Raw genomic sequence first — 21,125 nt, forward strand, 5'->3', positions numbered from 1 at the left:
ATAATAATAATATAAGTAAATAATATATATACGTAGTAATGTAAATGGATGCTTAATATGTGTGTGTTTCAATGAAGGAACGGGTGCTTTATATAGAATTTTAGAAACTTGACTCCATGCATTCGCATGGAGTCCATATAAAAAAAGCATGTGCTCGTATGATACCAACTAACATCTCATATTCAACCAATACGAATTACCGACACTTTCTTAAATTATTATTATATATAAATTAATATTTAATCTATATAATTAATTATATATTATATTATATTATATTTACCTGCGTAGTAAAAATGTAATTTGTGTTCAAATGACTCGTACGTTGTCACTCGACTCATGTACCATTTTCGGTTTTTCGAGCGCACTTTCGTACGTTTAGAAAACTAGCCTTTTACGTTACGCGACGTGTACCTTTAATAATAATTTGACTTATTTATCAAAAATTTACTTCATGAAAATGTATCTTATAAAATTTGAGCGTCGTGGTTATTTGCTTCTATAAATCAGTGACTCGTTGTTTATCAAAATATATTATTTTAAATTGGGACGTTTTATGACTAAGTTAAAATATATATATATTTTTATTTAAAATTGTAAATTTGTATTTAATAAATATTTTTGAAATATTTTAACTAATGATATAATATTTAGCTTTTCAAAACCAAATAGATTTCAAAGTTCGTTTTAACTCGTTTTTAAATAATAGTAGTTATTTTACCAAATAATGTTTTTAATATGAAAACTAAAGAGCTGCTTTATCGGGGGACACGAGTTAATCAAGTAAAGTATATTTTTGAAATTTAAACGGAAATGAATTCTAACTTTTGACTAACTCTTGTAAATGACACTTTTGTAAATCACTTTTACCAACAATTCCGGATACCGTTAAAAAGAAAAGATTTTCTAAATCATAGTGGACATCTCAATAGGAACTCGTAATCATAATTCAATGTATCTGATAAATAAATCATTTGATATTATCTTCTAATTCCATCTCTAATCATATTGAAACAAATACGTTCATTTAAAGTATTATACGTTCAATATTTTGTTAACATTCTCAAACTGTGATATATACATATACCTATACATATTCACATCCAATTAAATAATAGTTCGTGAATCGTCGTAATTTGGTCGAGGTTAAATGAATGTATGAACACCGTTTAAAATTCTTGATATTCAACTTACAAACTTTGCTTATCGTGTCGAAATAATATAAAGATTAAAGTTTAAATTTGGTCGGAAATTTCCGGGTTGTCACAATGGGTATTGTTCGGGGGATTTGTTCGTGAATCAAAGGCCAACCTTGCATTTATCATTTCCGTTGAGTCTGCACACTTTTTCTACAATATTAAACCACAATATTGATACGTGAGTTTCATTTGCTCCCTTTTTAAATACTTTTGCAATATATATTTTTTGGCTGAGAATACATGCGCTGCTTCTATAAATGTTTGACGAAATAGACACAAGTACTTAAAATATATTCTACGTTGAGTTGTACCACCTTGCATATCTTCCCTAATAGCTTGGTAACTATTATTTACATGTTGTAAGAACATGTAAACGCGAATCCTATTGATAGATCTATCGGGTTTGACAACCCCAACTGGGCTAGTCGCTCTAGTATCGTAAACAGTTGCATAGTACTTCGTTTTTACTACACTTGGTACAGTGTAGGGAGATTTCATAATAAAGGGAATATGCCACAATAATTGTTAAGTATGGTTACCAAAGGGCTCAACAACTTATAGAATACTTTTATACACTTGCGAATGTACGGATATTTATGGAAACTGAAATCTTGTGGTCTATTACTATTACGGAAATGATTGATTATGATAAACTAATGAACTCACCAACCTTTTGGTTGACACTTTTAAGCATGTTTATTCTCAGGTATGAATGAAATCTTCCGCTGTGCATTTGCTCATTTTAGAGATATTACTGGGAGTTGTTCATGGCATATTTCAAAAGACGTTGCATTCAAATCATTTGAGTTCAAAAAGATTGTTAATTGATGCATGTCAGATTAGTCAATTATATTTAGGAACATGATAATATTATTGGTATGCATATTTGTAAACTTTCGTTGAAATGAAAGTTAGTCTTTTTAAAAGAATGCAATGTTTGTAAAATGTATCATATAGAAGTCAGTATCTCGCAATGTAATCAACTATTATGAATCGTTTATAATCGGTATGAACGGGTCGTTAAACGTGAGCAACACATATGCCACGTGAGCGTAAAACATCAAGCCGGTCACGCATTATTCGCATAAATCAACCAATGACAATGTGACGCGTGTCTCCGAACACAACGGAGGATTCACACTTATAAATAGACCCCTTGGCTCATCACTTTACAGAATCTAAGAACTTGTGACGGAGAAGTGGAGAACACACTTTCTCACTATAGAAATTGAAGACCTAGCCGCTGAGCGCTAGACAGACCACTCACAGTTTGGCTCCGCAAGATCGAGAAAGCCCCCCAAGGCATTCTGGCCGTGACCCGGGTCTGCAGGGATTTCATCCCGAGGGTAAACATCAATCGACAATTTATCTCATCTCACTCATTCTAGACCTGTACGTACTGGTACTTGTAGTTGCTGGCTGGAAATAGGTATCAATAAGTAACAACTGAGTTTTTCATGTTTGGCCAATAAAAACAGGCTGCCAAACGTCGTAAGGTACCCTGAATTTTGAAATGTCCATGACCTGAGATGACATGCCCTTGTTTGTTCGACCACAAAAACGCACTTTGAACGCTTTGCAAAATATTGGTTACGTTGCAATGTTTCAAAAACTGAACGTAAGTGTTGCACGTAGAGGGCACGAGTGGGGCTGTATATAAGGATATCATCTAAAAAAACCAAAAACAAAATGTCGTAACCTGCCGCGAAATAAATCACTCATAGTGGACGGGGCGTTCGAGAGTCCAAGTGACATTAAACGAAACTCATAATGTCCATCCATCGTGCGAAAGTAGTGCTGACGAGATGGATACGAAGAGCAGGTAAGAAACTGTGATTGACTTTCGTAGTGTCACAAATCAATATAAGTAGTTTAATAATTTTTAATGTTGAATCCGAAGCTTTGTTGATTAAATTTCAAGTGAATACCTTTTTATATATTTGTTAATTATACTATACATATATCTAATAGACAAAAGTTATTAATAGTAACTAGGGGTATTTTTGACTTTTCACATTTTTTTATTTTTTATTTTTAACTAAATTTCATTCCACCAACAAAGCCCCCTACACTTTTTTCAAAAATTCAAATCGACCCCTCAAACAGGGGTAAAGTGTCAAATAACTATTTTCATAAAAAAAATTTAAATAAACTCCACCCAAATATTCAACGGGTCATATCTTCTCGCTCGCAACGAGTTAAATTTTTCCGACACCACCGTTAAACTCGAAATAATTTTAGGAACACAATGTCACTAACTATACGCAAAACGGACGTTTTTTAAAAAACGTTAAATATTTGGGAATATTTGGGGTACTTTTCATACACGTTGATTTTGCGTTAAATTATTAAAAGTTGACAATTCCATAGCAAAACGCGGAGATGCACATATATTGTTAATTTAAAATAACGCTTCAACGACATCATCGTTAGCCACGAAATAATTTTACAAATCAACCGCAATAAAATACATTGAAAACCGAACCCCCGACGCGAAGCGAGAGTTCGAAAACTAATTCTACTCTATTATTTACTACTTTTATTTTTATTACAATATTTTCCTTAAAAACTCTATCTTTATTGATTTGAAAAACTTTAGAATTAAAAAACTCTACACCTTGTGGACAAACTTGACTTAATATCACTTACTACTACACCGATCATCGATGACTACTTCGATATGATGATACTGCCAACATATTCGCGGGGTGACAAATGAGAGCATTCGATAATAATAATAATAATAATAATAATAATAATAATAATAATAATAATAATAATAACGGCGGCGGCGGCGGCACCAGCAGCAGCAGCAGCAAATAATAAGAGCCAAATATATTTTCATTATGAGATAAACAAGCTTAAAAACACACTTTGAATGAAGTACAATGAGCGTTAAGCAACCGATTGCTTCAAATGAAGATGCCACTCGTCAATAAATCCCATTTTATCAGGATGCATACTTGGTAACTCTAACACTTCAAGCCTTTTTAGTATCTCTTTTGTCCTACCAAACAATTTAGCAGCGACCTTAACACTACTCTCCCGTTTCTCTATGGAACTTTCACGACACTTCGTCTCTATCACTCGTGGTAAGTTGGTAAAGCAAGCATATAATATGTCTACAATCATGCTAGATAGAAGAACAAACAACTCTTTTTCACTAATCATTTCAATATCTGTTCCATAGTTGAATAAGATGGTTCGTGCAACACGATACATTGAATTGGCTAGAATCAAGTGCTTAGGATTGTTCACCATTACCTCTTCATTCGTAGTCTTGTTGATACTTATAACAATTTCTTCTGCTTTTTTAGCAAAGCATTCAAGAACTTCTACTGATTTTTTTCCTCTAAAAGCACCTTTTCCAATTGTGTTTTCCAACCACCCAATTGTGTTTTCCAACCACACGCACTTCTCTTCAACCTCATGCCAAATGGCCTTAGTCGCCTTTCGAATATTTTCATATTCGCATGTATTATTGACTATTTCCTCCACTAAATGCGTATACGCAAGACTTTCATGAATATTCTTGAGTAAAATATCAACTGTATTTTTTGAAATATTAGGGAGAGAAATGGCTATACATGTTAAAGCCACAACTGGTAAGCTCCAACTATTGACAAGTTTAACAGAAGTTATAGCTTCAACCTGATCACTATCAAAATTCTCTACCCCCTTAAAACCTATACATTTACGGGGACTCTAGGTAGCGTAAAAAACATTGCCACTAACAACTTCCAACCATATGAACAATATACGACCAACATTGAAAACACTATTGGAATAAGCCCAATCATTTTGCTTGATATGACAATAACGTTTTGGATGATAATACAAAGTCCTAAAAAAAGGTTTTTCAAATCATGGACAAGAATTACAAACCAAGAACCACTTGATAGAAAAGTTATATTGCTTTCTTTCCATTCACACAACTGTTGTATCCAATACTTCTCTACTTTGAAGACCATAAAATGGTTCTTATTCCATTTAGCGACCAATTTGAAATTTAAGATTGTAAAACATCGAAATATGGGAGCAATGCTACCAACTACAATCCCTATTATTTGTGCTAAAAAGATGTAGAGTATTGAAAACTTATATTCCGACCTGTTAATATCATAATATGAAAATGACATAGCGGGTTTATAAAGAATAGTCGTTCCTACCATTGTAAGTAGTCCCAACGCTACAATAGTTACACAAATTATACCTGTAGTAGAGGATAACTGGTTACTAGCCATCACAAATTGAGGGCTACCACTTTCTGCCATAACCCAATGTCTTCGAACATATTGTCTTAGTTTCTCAACCATAGACGACGTTAAGTTATCTTGATCTTGTAAAGTTCTTTTGATTGCAGCTTGATATTTGAATTCTAAAATCTGCTTAGAAGAAGGAATTGTTATAGCTGAAGAAATCATGATCATTAATAACCAGAGTAGCATAACCACATAGATGTAAGCCAATATCTTGAAATTCACAAGGATGTTATATTTAGAGGTTGATAAATGAAAACTAGAATGATCTATAACACATGTACTAATCTCGATGAAAATATTCACAACAATTGTGATAACGAGAATAGCCAAACCTACAACGTTTGCAAGAAGTGTTGTGTTGTCCATAGACGCCAAAGAAGGCATTAAGTTAGCCATCATCGTACACATGAAGGCCAAGCTTCCCATCTTGGTTGCTTGGTCCAAGTAATTTGGCATCGAACCACTCAAATCAACCGGTAATTTCATTGAGACAGCTATCACTGTGATAGAAGCTGCATTGAGTGTGAAATATTTAGATGGAAACCACATTTTCTTATTTCTAAAACCATGCAACAAATCGGCTCCCATGGCAATGATGCACAAAACTGATGCTACCGCGATGTAGATACCAATCCACACCACTGGTTTGCTATACGTGTTCGCTACTTCCGAAGAAGTAGCCAGTACATAGTAAGAATTGTTCAAATTACTTACCTCGATACAAAAATTATACAAGTCGGACACTTTGGTTGTTAGGTTTGGTGAGTTACCGGGTTTTGATGTATCATATAAAGGGTTCACAATATTGTAACAAAAATCTGATAGATGAGAGTCCATGTTCAAAAGTTAATGTTGAGTAAAGTGATGGGCTTGTTTGATTTTCTGTTTTTATTTTAATGAAATGTGAAGAACATCTATAATCTATAAATATCATAGCTGGAAAATTCAAACAAGTTGCATATTAGTCAATGAAGTTTTAACATCTCTTATGACAAATAATAATTCATAGCTGGAAAATTCAAAGAAATTGCATACAAAATTAAAGTCAATGGAATTTAAGGCCCACAGGTTTATTGAGAGTAGAGGTGGAGATCAATAATATACAATAGAGATATTTCGAAGATAGTCTGCACTGCAATGGTATCACTCAGCAACGCTACTTGACAAGTTTTAATTGGTTTAGGGGTGTGTGTGGCTATTGTCTCAAAGTTAATTTGACAAGTTTTTTATTGGTTAAAGATATATATATATATATATATATATATATATATATATATATATATATATATATATATATATATATATATATATATATATATATATATATATATATATATATATATATATATATAGTGCTGATAAACCTTTTTATTTGCTGCAAAGTAGTCCATCCATTTCACTGCATATAAAAACTTTTCAATGTATGATATGTGCATTTCAGAAGGAATGGTGAATGGTGGGCGTTATATGCGCATGAGTCGGACTCCTATAAATAGGGATCAAAGTCCACCATTTGAACGGTTGTTGGATTTGGAGAGCTCATAGCTGCTCCGGTCATCGATTCTTAGCCACTCTCTAAAGAGGTGAGCATAGACGTAGCCAGAGGCGGATCTAGAGTGTAAGGAGGGGGGGCGCCCGCGCCCGGTGGATTTCGAAATTTTAGTGTAAAAATTTTGGATTTTTCGACTTTGCCACCGGTGAATTTTTTTTTTTGCCCCAAAAGCTTTATATTTTGCCCCAAAACCTTCAAATTTTGTTCAAAATTCTCCAAATTTTGACCAAAAACCTTCAAATTTTACCCACAAATCTTCAAATTTTACCCACAAATCTTCAAATTTTCCCCCAAAACCTCCATATTTTACTCAAAAAAATTGCTATGGTTTTAAAAAAAATTTCGCCCCCGGTGGGAAAAAATTCTGGATCCGCCACTGGACGTAGCGTGATCAATAATAAAGGTGTAAATGAAAGATCGTATGAATGTCTAAGGGCATTTAAGATCGGAGATGGCAATCAGTCATCTTGTCCGATCTAAGTATCGAATAAAAACCACCGTAGGTCCCTCAAACATCGAAACGCCTCCAAGAGGCACTTAGCAATCCTCTGCTATTTTGAAATTTCTAATTAGCGTTACGATCAATGTTTGAAACCAAGGTTGCAAAACTCAGTACTCGAAGAATACTCGATTGGGACCCTGAAGAGAGTAATCGGCAACTTAGAGTTTAAATGAATTGGAAACTTTATGTATTAAATAATAAACTTTAAAATTGTGTGTATATTATATAGAAGAAAACGATTAACAAAATCTTTAACATAATTGACAATAATCTTCATTAGTTCAAAAACTCTGATATAAATTAATATTATAAAGTTGACCAACTTTAACTTTGACTTTGACTTTGACTGATAAATCCGACTTTGACGAACAAATTTGATTTTGACCCATTAACTGACGTTTACCGATTAATTAAACAGCTATTGAAAAATCGAAGCAGCATGCTGTTATATATATTCCCCAAAAACCAGCCCTGGCAAAGGACTAAAAGCAAGAAAACAAAATGAACGGAACAATGCAGGAATAAGACTGAACAAAAGAAATAATTGGCTGAACACAGATAATATGATAATATAAAAACAACCCAACTACTTAATTAAGGTTAAAGCTCGATTACATCAAAAGGTATCATTAAAGCTAGTGTTGTACCAAGTTTCAAGTTTTGATACTAGGAGAGTACAACTATCAAATCAGCCCTGCATATACATGTACTACGTGCATCAAGATGTTAAAGCCATCCACTTATAAACGTTTTGGTGGATTATATGGCGCTCGCACTTCCTCACAAATACCCTGTCAAAAGGCAAACGATTATATACACATGTTATGTATATATATATATTAGTGAAATCCAAAAAGAAAGATGAATCAGACTGTACACAAAACCTGCATATCCTCTGGTAGTGCTTCTGAGACTGCCAATGTGTAGCAACCCGGAACAAACTTGCCTACAAAAAGATTTCAAAAAACAGAAATAACATGTCAATCAATTAATATCTTTAAACTTTCACAGCAATTTGTGTATGCTTTCACATACAAAGTCAGGTGTAATTACCAAAAAAAAAAAAAAAAAAAAAAGGACTAATTGCTCATGAGATTACTAAAAGACCCCATCATGAGTACGTTACACAAAACAAACTCATAAAGCAATCACATTAAAAATTTAAGATACAAAACTACATTAAACAACTAATTGCTCATCATCCAGAAAATATAACAATAACAAAGAAAATAATTTCGAAAAAAAAAAACAATTAATGCAAGGACTAAGTTTCTAAGCATCGTTCCTCTTATAGGTGCATCTACCAGCAAAGGCAGTTATTGTCTACAGACTCGATCCATAATCACATTAAAAAAAAAAAAAAAAAACAAAAAACAAAAAAAAAAAAAAAAAAGAGTACATATGTAATTGTAATAAGATATAGCAGCTCAACTTTTGAATTTTGATATTGATATGATCCTTTACAAGATATTGAATACTGTACATGTTTTTCTATGTATGTAAATAACAGAAGAACATAGAATCAGTAAATAAAATTGGATTATGAAATCAGGCATACCAATTCGAAGTCATCTAGCAGCCCAACTTCTTGCAGGATCCATTACCGAGATGATCCTACATTAAACAGAACAAAAAAAAAGTATTTCAATTCAAAACCTTAAATGCATTAACTAACGTCCCAATGAAACCGGAAACAAAACTACATCTATAAAGGTAAACTGAAAGGCCTAAACTGAAAGTTTCCAGCCTACAATCTAGAAGCTCACCTTCTAGATGTTCAAAGTAGCCTTCTTTGAACACCATGTAGAAGAAGCAAAGATGAACACGATGACGGCCGCCCACCATCTCCGTTCACACCCTTCCACCGCCATAGAATTTTTACTATAAATAGAGGTGCAAACCTCAATTGTAAATCATTCCAAAATCATTCAGAGAAGTGTAATCACAACCTAGAGAGTGTGTGTAAGCTTGAGAGTTTTTTTTTGTAAGAGTTTTGTAATACTCTGTAAATCTATTCTTGTGAGTAATAGAGTTGTTTTTCTCTCAAATTTATATCTCCCAACGTCCAGGCGATCCCCTCTTCCTAACAAGTGGTATCAAGAGCTTGGTTAGAGACGTTGGTTGAGTTTTTGGGTTTTCTGAAGTTTTCTCAAAATTCAATTTTGAGTGTACCATTGGATTCGTCTCGTCGAACCGAGTCCAACGCAAAAAACGGCGACTTAAACGGAGTTATAACGAGCATAGAAAACGCGGTCAAAGTTTGGTCAACTCGCCGGAATCTTGCCGGAGAAGAAGACCGGTGCCGGAATTTTCGCCGGAGAAGACGATCATTGTAGCAATTCACTGTAGCAGCTGGCGGCACTGTAGCATTACTGTAGCAGTACTATAGCGGTACTGTAGCGGTACTGTAGCAATTCTGAAATTTTACAATTTGGTCCCTGAAATTTTCATAATTTCATTTTTTTGGTCCCTGAAGTTTATAAAAATTATAATTTTGCCCCGTAAGTGGAATTTAAGCCGCGAAGTGTCTATTTCACCATTTTCAACCGTTCCGGACGTAACGGTGATCTCTGTTTTCTACAATTCAACCCCGTTTGTATTGAAAAAATTATTTTTAAGGTGATAATGTCCACAGAAGAGTCAACATCATCTTCCGGAGCTATGATTATGCTCACGGCAACAAACTACACGCTGTGGAAACCTCGGATGGAAGATCTCCTCAGCTGTAAGGATTTGTTCGATCCTATTGAATTGAAGGGTATAAACCCTGATTCTGCCAAAGAGAAAGAGTGGAAGAAATCAAACCGAAAAACTATTGGTCAGATCCGTCAATGGATTGATCATAGTGTCTTCCACCATGTTGCACAAGAGACAGACGCATATGTCCTCTGGAAAAAGTTGGAAGACATGTACCAGGCCAAGACTGCTCGGAATAAAGCCCTGCTAATGAGGCGTTTAGTCAACATGAAGCTCAAAAGTGGAACTTCAGTTGCCGAGCATACCAGTGAGTTTCAGAACTTGGTCAACCAGTTATCGTCTGTAGAGATGCCGCTTGGCGATGAAGTTCAGGCGCTACTGCTACTTAGTTCCCTTCCCGATAGTTGGGAAACGCTGGTAGTAACACTCAGCAACTCAGCACCGAATGGCAAACTTACCATGTCAATGGTCAAGGATGCCATATTCAGTGAAGAGGCAAGGAGAAAGGACATGGGCACAGATCAGACCCATGCCTTTGTCACAGAGAATCGGGGGAGACAGCGAATGAGTAGCAAAAATAAATGGAGAGGCAGAAGTAAGAGCAGGGGCAGGTCAGCTGATGGCAGAAAACCAACATATAAATGTCATCATTGTGGATTAGAGGGACATATGAAGAAGAACTGCTATAGATTAAAAGAGGAACAAGGTCAAAGCAGTTCACAGCCGAAGAATAAGGGTGGAGAAACATTAGTTGCTATCACAGGAGATGTAGCTTATTGTTCAACCCATGATGAGACATGCCTTCACGTCTCACGAGAAGACACAGAATGGGTGGTAGATACTGCAGCTTCCTACCACGTGACTCCATACAAGGAATACTTCACAACATACAAAGCTGGAGACTTTGGAGCTGTGAAGATGGGAAATTCCAGTTCCGCTGAGATTGTCGGAATTGGTGATGTCAAGATAAACACAAGTTCCGGGAGCACAATCACTTTGAAGGATGTCCGCCATGTGCCAGATCTTCGGCTGAATTTACTTTCCGGAGTAGCTCTCGATAAACAGGGCTATGATAGTCATTTCAGTAGAGGCACATGGAAATTGTCAAGAGGCGCTATGATATTCGCTCGGGGACACATTTGTGGCACACTTTACAAGACTCATGTGAAGATCTGCACAGACAGTATTAATGTTGCAGAAAAAGAGGCTTCACAAAATTTATGGCACCAGAGACTCGGTCACATGAGTGAGAAAGGGTTGTCTACCCTAATAAAGAAGAAGCTTATCAATGTAGACAAGGATGCTGCGCTAGATCCTTGCAATCATTGTCTGTTTGGTAAGCATCATAGAGTCTCGTTTAATTCCTCTTCAACGAAAAAATCAGAGTTACTCAGTCTGGTACACTCTGATGTTTGCGGTCCCTTGGAGGTTGAATCAATTGGCGGCAATCGATACTTTCTGACATTTATCGATGATACTTCTTTAAAGGTGTGGGTATATTTCTTACGGACGAAGGACCAGGTGTTCGATTACTTCAAACAGTTCCATGTTATGGTAGAACGTGAGACAGGAAAGAAGTTAAAGTGTCTTCGATCAGACAACGACGGTGAATACTCTTCCAGGTAGTTCGATGCCTATTGCAGATCAAATGGCATCCGACATGAGAAGACGGTCCCACGTACCCCTCAACACAATGGTATAGCAGAAAGAATGAACCGAACAATCATGGAACGTGTTCGGAGCATGCTCAGTATGGCTAAGCTGCCAAAGCCATTCTGGGGAGAAGCAGTCAGAGCCGCTTGTTATTTGATCAACCGATCTCCATCAGTACCACTGAATTTTGAAGTTCCGGAGAAACTTTGGTCTGGAAAGGATCCATCATACTCTCACTTAAGAGTATTTGGATGTTTGGCGTACGCACATGTATCCAAGGAGCTCAGGCAGAAGCTGGATGCAAGGACCACTCCATGCATATTCATAGGCTATGGAGATGAAGAATTTTGATACAGATTATGGGATCCAAAGGAAAAAAAGGTGATCAGAAGTAGGGACGTGGTGTTCCGTGAAAGCCAGACAATAGAAGATATTGAAAAGCCCACAATATCTCAGAAGTCAAATGTTGCTGCTCAGGTACCAGAGGCAACAACGGAATCATTCATGAGAAATGAATTTTCAGTGCAAGAAGAAATGCCAGAAGTAGAAGATAATGAGGAAAATGACGGTGCTGAGCAGGGGGAGCCACAACCCCATCTGCCAGACGTTCCAGCACCATCACAAGGTCAAGATGATGGTGGATCTCCTCAGAATGTTCCAGAAGTTCGTAGATCTGAACGAGGTCGGATTCCATCGAGTAGATATCCAGAATCCGAGTACCTTCTACTTACTGAAGATGGAGAACCGGAGAGTTTTCATGAAGCAGTAACTCATAAGGATAAAGAAAAATGGTTGCTCGCAATGCAGGATGAGATGGATTCTCTGCAGAAAAATCAAACTTATGAGATTGTAGAACTTCCACGCGGGAAGAAGGCAATGAAAAATAAATGGGTGTTCAAGCTGAAAAAGGATGGTAGTGGAAAAGTGGTGAAATACAAAGCACAACTTGTAGTCAAAGGATTCCAACAGAAGAAAGGGATTGATTTTGACGAGATACTTTCACCAGTAGTCAAGATGACTTCAATTAGAGTCATACTTGGATTGGTCGCAAGTATGAACTTGGAGCTTGAACAGATGGATGTAAAGACAGCTTTTCTTCATGGAGATTTACATGAAGAAATTTACATGGAGCAGCCAGAAGGTTTTGAGGTTTCAGGAGATAACCTCGTATGCAAGCTGAAGAAAAGTTTGTACGGTTTGAAGCAGGCACCTAGGCAGTGGTACAAGAAGTTTGACTCGTGCATGGTGAGTCACGGGTACAAGAAAACTACAGCAGATGAGTGTGTCTACATTCAGAAGTTTTCTGAAGGAAATTGCGTTGCTCTTCTACTTTATGTAGACGATATTTTGATCGTAGGGAAAGACGTAACGAAGATCAACCAGCTGAAGAAGGAACTCTCTAAGTCTTTTGACATGAAAGACTTAGGACAGGCTCAACAGATTTTGGGAATGCAGATAACCCGAGATAGGAAGAATAAAAGGTTATGGCTATCTCAGGAGAAGTATATTGAACGAGTGCTTTCACGTTTCAATATGAACAATGCCAAACCTATTAGCATTCCATTAGCTAACCATTTCAAGTTAAGCAAGAGTTCTTGTCCCTCATCCAAGGAAGAGATCGGGGAGATGTCTTCAGTACCATATTCTTCAGCAGTTGGAAGTTTGATGTATGCGATGGTGTGTACAAGGCCCGATATTGCTCATGCAGTGGGAACGGTGAGTCGTTTTCTCTCAAACCCCGGGAAAGAGCATTGGGATGCAGTAAAATGGATTCTCAGATATCTTAAAGGTACAAAGAATCTATGTCTTTGTTACGGGGGAGCTGATCCAATCTTGGAAGGCTATACAGATGCGGATATGGCCGGAGATCCTGATAGTAGGAAATCTACTTCAGGATTCATTTACACTTTTGCAGGGGGAGCTGTTTCATGGCAGTCAAGACTACAGAGGTGTGTTGCATTATCCACAACTGAAGCAGAGTATATTGCTGCCGCAGAAGCTGGAAAAGAAATGTTGTGGTTAAAGCGTTATCTCCAAGAATTTGGAATCAAGCAAAAGGAGTACAAGGTACATTGTGACAGTCAGAGTGCTCTAGATTTAAGCAAGAACTCCATGTACCATTCCCGTACAAAACATATTGATATTCGCTATCATTGGATACGCGAGGTAATTAATCGACAACTGTTGAGACTAGTGAAGATCCATACAAAGGAGAATCCTGCGGATATGTTAACAAAGGTGGTGACTCGAGAGAAGTTGGAGTTATGCAGAGACATAACTGGAATGTTCGTGGATTCGGCTGGAGGGGGAGAATTGAAAGTTTCCATCCTACAATCTAGAAGCTCACCTTCTAGATGTTCAAAGTAGCCTTCTTTGAACACCATGTAGAAGAAGCAAAGATGAACACGATGACGGCCGCCCACCATCTCCGTTCACACCTTTCCACCGCCATAGAATTTTTACTATAAATAGAGGTGCAAACCTCAATTGTAAATCATTCCAAAATCATTCAGAGAAGTGTAATCACAACCTAGAGAGTGTGTGTGAGCTTGAGAAATTTTTTTTGTAAGAGTTTTGTAATACTCTGTAAATCTATTCTTGTGAGTAATAGAGTTGTTTTTCTCTCAAATTTATATCTCCCAACGTCCAGGCGATCCCCTCTTCCTAACATAAACAAAATTAACAACGATTAGTTTAAAGACCTAACTAGCCTTTATTGAATTTTCTTCAAGTCAGCTTAAACTGAAAGACCTAAATACATAATGAATTCTAAACTTATAAGCAAACACATTTGGTCTTTAAGCTAAAGAATCTGATTTTTCAAAAAAATAAAAAATAGTAAAAAGTTAGTAAAGTTTACCCAGTGAAATTAGGAGTAGTGCAATCAACGGCTTTTTCAGAGTCATCTTCCATCTTAAAGAAAGGGCAGTTTTCACATCCAGATTCTCTAAACTGCAGAACTACAAATTAGGTTAAAAAAAGGGTACTACAAAACCCTAGGTAGACTTATAAGTGAACAATAATTTGGGGAAGAGAAAAGGTTGTAAACCTGATCGTAGGTTTTAACGAGACGGCAACGAAGACATGGTCGAAGCTCGTGGCCGAAACTCGTCGGAATTTGCGCCGCATTCGCCATTCTCTCGTTATTTCTTCACCGTTCACGGTCTCTACTACGTTCTACGGAGTACTACTTTATTTCAGACGTCGATATCTATCCATCAGTTATGACGGGTGTGTTTGGAACACAGTTTATGAGAGCTTGCTTCAGCTTATGATTTTAACAAGCTCTAAGTCATAAGCAGCTTTGTTTGATAGACATAAAAAGTAGAGCTTATGATAGCTACTTCTAGTAGCTTATGAAAAAAAGTAAAGTTTATGAACTGGTAAATAAACTACAGCTAATTTATCAAACACTTAAAAAAAATTAATAAGCTCCAGCGACTAGTTTTAAAAATAAGCTCCAACTCCAGCTCTAACCCATAAGCTTCAGCTCAAGCTATAAGCTCCCGATCTAGCTAGTTTCATCCAAACACACTCTATATATTGACAAAATTACGCCAATTGTCCCTGCGGTTTGCATAGAATACGCCAATAGTCCTAAACTCTATTTCTTTCAGTGGAATTCCTTGTGTATTTCCCCATTTGTGTTGACAGTCCTTGGCACAAACGTTCGTTAAAACTAAGCGTTAAATAGCAACATCTGCATGTCACGTGAGGTTATTTCTATATTTTTATTCCTAGTTCATATATAATACTTCGATTTAACTCACATTTTATCTACACTTCCATTTCTCAATTTTAGGTTACAAATTTCATACACAGGTTGTACAAATCTTAAACTCTAATCGAAAATGATAAACTATTTTTGCAAAAAGACGGTCCACACTTCGAATATCTTGGACATTTAAAATCCCAATTAATAAATAAGGTGGATCAAATAAATTATTGTTACTATTACCTCCGTCCAAAATAGGAATGACAATGGATCAGATATGGATCGGGTGATGTCATATCCATATCCATGTTCATTTAGTTTTTGTTCATCCATATCCATATTCATATCCATTTACTTTCAGTTCATCCATCCATATGCATATCCATTGAATTGAGCGGGTTAATGGATATCCATTGAGTATTAAAAAAGTGTTATAATATTTCCTAATATGCGATGTAGACATAAACGTAGTATAGCAAAATATATATAACATGAAATAATTAAAATTTGTCCACAAAAATGTGTAATCTTTATCGAAGATAAAACACAATTTGTTGAATTTACTATTAAATATAGAATATGAAAAACTAAATATGTGATTTGTATGTATATTTTGTTACATATACGTGCTTTATTGAAATATATCATAGTTATGTCTTTATAAGTTTAAAAACAAAATGTAAATCTAACGTAAATGCATATGTTATAGTAAATATGTTAGCATATATCTATTGTTGGTTGAATGTGGGTTAATGCACTAAACGATAAACTTAAGTATGATTAACCAAAGTATGATTAACCAAAGAATATGTTTTGATGATGACACATACATATGCATAAGTGATGACTGACATCTTAACATAAAACACGCAAGGTCACTAATCCATACTTTATCTTGCAAATGACCAAGAAAACATAGGTTAAAGAATGAAATTAAAAGTTCAGCTAAATACACGATCGAGGTACGGTAGACCGCAGAGTCAACCGTGAAACCCCAAACTGAATTGCAATGCAGTTTTGTGAAAACAAGTTGCACGGTCGTCACCACGGCCAACCGCAGTGCGACCACAGTTTTCTCTGTTACCATTTTCGACCAAATAAAGTTTGACTAGTTCCCGACATCTATTATTCATGAAACCTTTCTCAACATGCTTAGAATAGATGGCTTCTTCATACTCAAATGAGTTTTGGTCATAAAAACACTAATTGTGATTAATTACGCCTAATGACATCTTAATGACAAATTAACCAAGATTAGGCATAACACATAAGTGTAAATCAACAACTTGTGATCTTAATTCTTATCTAGATATCCTTAGTATGATCATCAAGTACCAACACACTTAAGCCAATGTCACTAGAACAATAATTACTATTAGAAATGACTTAGTGATTAATTAAGGCTAAATGAGGAACAATGCTCTCAGGGTAAACTAGTAATGACTTGTAATCCTAAAACACACTTAGATACATTTAGGATGGTCACAAGTCCCAACTAGAGATTGTTCTTCCCTTGTGCATGTGTTGGACATTAATGTGTGCTTACACATTAATCAAGCAATGTGTTATATTGCAAATTAAACTTATTAAGTGCTTGAATTATAAGTTGTGCAAGTATCTATATGTTTGATCCTAGAATAACTATCTCTTGCTATGTGAGTATTACTTACTACTTGCCAATATGTTTAATACTGTTGAGTCCCCAAAATAATTAAGGATTTAATTATGACAAAACTGTAATTTATTTACACTAAAATGTTATGTGCAGCCAGCACAAGTTTGTTTATGTTGTTTATGTACAGTCAGCTAATATAGCTGTGTCGAGTGTGTAGTATGCTGGCTGATCTACCAGCACAAGGTAGAATGTATTCTTCGAATCAGCACAGGATGAGTACTCAGCTAATTAAGAATATCAAGTGACTCAGCATATGAAGAAGCAGTAGATCTGGATAGCATCATACAACACAAAACAGCCATGCTCCATTACAAGCATGATAGTTTCCCAGAGTGGTCTACATCAACGCACTATTCAACAGAAGTCGAAGACAAAGTTGAACAGAAAAGGACAGGAGTCGGCGGCTGACAAGTGACCTTACAAGACCACGTGGGAATGCAGAAGTGGAACGCATGTGCAGACATGTGTTATACTTTATTCATACCTAGGGAACACAACATTCCATTTGTTTAAATCAAATGGTAGTGCCAAGCCGAATTGGTGTCCTGCAAATAGCTACCTAAGAGGAAAGAAGGAGAGCACGCCTTCTGACACAATTGTCCCCACAAGTACAAGGCATCCAATGTACTAGTGGACAATAGATTAATTACACGGACAATAGGACTACTATATATTGCTGTATTCACTGTTGTATCAATCAGTGGTGTGGGTTTCATTATTTAGAGTCATAAACGTGTAATAGCTTTTAGTTTACCTCTTAGCTATAATCTAGGTATTCTGTATCAACCAACTATCATTCCGCCAAGGATAGTTGTAATTCTTTGTGATTCAATCAATAAAGAATAACCGTTGAAAATTACCTGTGACTCTATCTAATTTACATGCTTGAATACATAATCGAGTTTAACTGTTTAGTTAATTGAAAAGTAATTGTATTCACCCCCCCTCTACAATACTCCTGTTGTTATTAAGGGACCAACAACTGGTATCAGAGCTTCAGTCTTGATAATTAATATCTTGGATCTGAATTCTCCCATGGCTGCTTATTCCAATTCAGCTTACCTTGAAAATGGCTCATCCAATAGACCACCCAAATTTGATGAAGAAGAGTATGAAACTTGGAAAGCAAGATTCATGCTTCACCTTGAGTCTATTGACCCACTCATGCCAGATATTGCCACAAATGGTCCATTCGTTCCTACTGAGACTATTGGCAGTGTACCAGCGACTGCTGACACTCCTGCTGTTCCTGGCAGAGAGGTTATTCTCACTCCTTCTAGATGGGATGCTTAGGATAAACGTCGTGTTGGACTTGACCCTAAGATCAGAACCTTGTTAGCTATAACTTTACCTAACACATTGTTCAAACTGATTAAGGGAAAAGAAAATGCTAAGCTTATGTTAGACTATTTAGATGTTACCTATGAGGGTATGGGTGAGGTAAGACAGAACAGAATGATAGCTTTGAAAAGAGAATATGAAATATTCTTAGCCTACAAGAATGAAACCCTTAAGCAAACCTTCATTAGGTTTAACTCCCTAATTGCTGACCTGAATACCTTGAATGTCACGTATACAGAATTTGAACAAGTAAACAAATTCATTGACTCACTGCCTGCTAAATGGAAACCTGTAACTGACCCATTAAGAACCACTCAGACCTTAAAAAACTTTAACTTGTCTTCTCTCTATAGCTCCTTATGGAACCATGAGAAGGGAGAAGCTAAATTTGAACTTAACTTGAAAGAAAACTTTAGGTCTGCCGCCACCACTTCAAAATCGTCTAAAACTGATGATACTGCTCTTATTGCTAATGCTAAAAAGAAAGCTCAAAAGGCTTTACTGGTTCAAAAGCTGATGGCAGAAGAAGAGACAGCTGAGAGTGATGTGGATAGTGGTACTGAGTCTGAAGAAAGCAGTGATGATGAAAGTGATGTAGAAGGGTTTGCTGAAGGTATGGCCTTGCTGGCTAGGCAGTTCAAAAGGTTCAATCATAATAGAACCAGCAAGTCATACAAAGGGAGTAAGAAACCAAGTGCTAGGTTTAGCAGCAAATCAGTCAAAGGTCCTAAATCTGAGTGTTATAATTGTGGGAAGGTTGGACACTTTGCAGCTGAGTGCATGTCCAGGAAACCTCCAACTTCACATGCTAACTCTTTCTCTAAAGCTGATAAGTACAAGAACAAGTACAAAGCTATGAAAGCTCAGATGAAGGAAAGTGCTAAGACTGATAAGAAGGGTAAAAAGCCAGAAAAGGTTCTAGTTGCTGAGCATCATGATTGGGATGAAACCAGCTCATCGTCTTCCTCTGATAGTGATACTGATGATGATGGTGCTGGTTATGCTCAAGAAAAGAAGCTGTGTTTAATGGCCAAGGAGGTCAAGGAGTCTGATGAGGATGATAGTGGTTGCAATTTTTTGGCTGATATGAGGGAAGCTGATCAGAAAAGAGATTCTCCTCAATGGAAAACTGAATTGATGTATAAGGTTGATAATTTTCGAACTTATACTGATGATGAAAAGGCCGAAATGTTTGACTACCTAAGAGTTGACTTATGTAGAGGCAGCAAACGTGAAGAAGTTTTGATATCAGACAACAAATCTTTAAATGAGAAACTTAAATGCAAAAATGATGAAATTAAAATCTTGAAAGATGATATTTCAAAACTCGAAAAACAAAATTTTGCTTTAAAGTCTCTTCACATTGAGGCAGCAGAAGTCAAGAACCAGCTGGATAATCTTAAAAAGGTTGTCGCTTCATGGTGTACATCAGCTCAACGCACAGCAAAGTGTGTTAACGAGCAGGTGCCTGCCCAAGTTGAAGCTTTCTTTGCTGGTGACTATGCTGCTGCTGCTGCTGCTATTGCAGAGGTTACTTTCATGGACCCAATTCTTGAAACAGATCCTGAAGCTGTCTTGCCAAATACTTTTGCCAAGATAGTTAAAGGTAAAAAGGTCTTGACGAATAAATTTGTTAGACCTGCTACTGTGTCTCTACCACCTGCCATGAAAGAGATTTTGGAGGATGAGGTTAGAGCAAGAGAAGCCAGTACCTCAATTGATGAGACTACTGACCCCTCAAACATCTACTACATGACTCCAAAAGAAAGACGTATAAAAAGGGAAATCTCTGAAAATAATCTTAGAAAAGTTAAATCTACTGATTCCCCTTCGTGTTCGAGTTCCAATTGTGCTCCAGCTGATGACAAACTTACTGGTCAACCAGTAGCTGCAGACAAACCAGCCAAACGTAATACTGGCAAGTCCAAGGCAGCAGGAAAAACATCTTCTAGTTCATCAGCTTCAGTTGACAAGCCAGTAACTTCCCACACTGGCTCGTCAAATGATAAAGGCAAAGCAATACGTCATGACTATGGTACTGGTTCCAAGAAGAAAGCTGCCCTTAAGGGAAAAGCAAAAGTGGACTCGAATGAAGAGATTTCTATCACTGAGATTATAAAGGTTAAGCTTGACCAGCTTATTGAGGCAGTTACCAAACATCGCCCCGATCCCCTTTACAATGTGTATGACCCATCACCGATACCAAATGTGAGAAAATGCTACAAATGTGGCAGTAAGTTTCACTTAGCCAACATGTGTCCTTTTACCCCTACCCCGTCTGCTAATGCTTCTTCAAGCAAACCAGCAGACAGGAAGAGATCATCAAAGATGACCCTTCCAGAACCCATCCTTGGATGGGTTTCCAAAAAGAACTAATCTCTTAGCTACTGTGCAGGGCATTCAAAACAAGCAAATCTGGTATCTCGATAGTGGATGTTCGAGACATATGACCGGATGTAAGTCCCTGCTAATGGACTATCAAGAAAAAGATGGTCCAGTTGTTTCGTATGGAGATAATTCGTTGGGTTA

The 21,125-nt window shown here is 36.6% G+C and overlaps 1 protein-coding gene and 1 pseudogene across 1 annotated transcript; both read right to left on the reverse strand.

Moving 5' to 3' along the window:
• Positions 1-4,094: 4,094 nt before the first annotated feature.
• Positions 4,095-6,298, reverse strand: LOC139859989 (uncharacterized). The gene is made up of 2 exons (XM_071848760.1): positions 5,413-6,298; positions 4,095-4,885 (listed from the first exon to the last, which is right to left on the reverse strand). Exons 1-2 carry the CDS (start codon positions 6,296-6,298, stop codon positions 4,095-4,097), a joined length of 1,677 nt encoding a protein of 558 aa, XP_071704861.1.
• A 1,957-nt stretch (positions 6,299-8,255) lies between these two features.
• On the reverse strand, positions 8,256-15,001 carry LOC139858349 (transcription elongation factor SPT4 homolog 1-like; annotated as a pseudogene).
• Positions 15,002-21,125: the final 6,124 nt, after the last annotated feature.

Source organism: Rutidosis leptorrhynchoides, chromosome 7, assembly GCF_046630445.1.
Source record: "Rutidosis leptorrhynchoides isolate AG116_Rl617_1_P2 chromosome 7, CSIRO_AGI_Rlap_v1, whole genome shotgun sequence".
NCBI classification, from domain to species: domain Eukaryota; kingdom Viridiplantae; phylum Streptophyta; class Magnoliopsida; order Asterales; family Asteraceae; genus Rutidosis; species Rutidosis leptorrhynchoides.

Bases quoted from the DNA above. Each gene is read 5' to 3' on its own strand.
- LOC139859989 (XM_071848760.1), bottom strand. From the start codon at position 6,298: ATGGACTCTCATCTATCAGATTTTTGTTACAATATTGTGAACCCTTTA. The intron at 4,886-5,412 runs GTATAATTTGTG...GTAAATGTATAG, and splicing joins CCAGTTATCCTCTACTACAG to GTTTTAAGGGGGTAGAGAAT.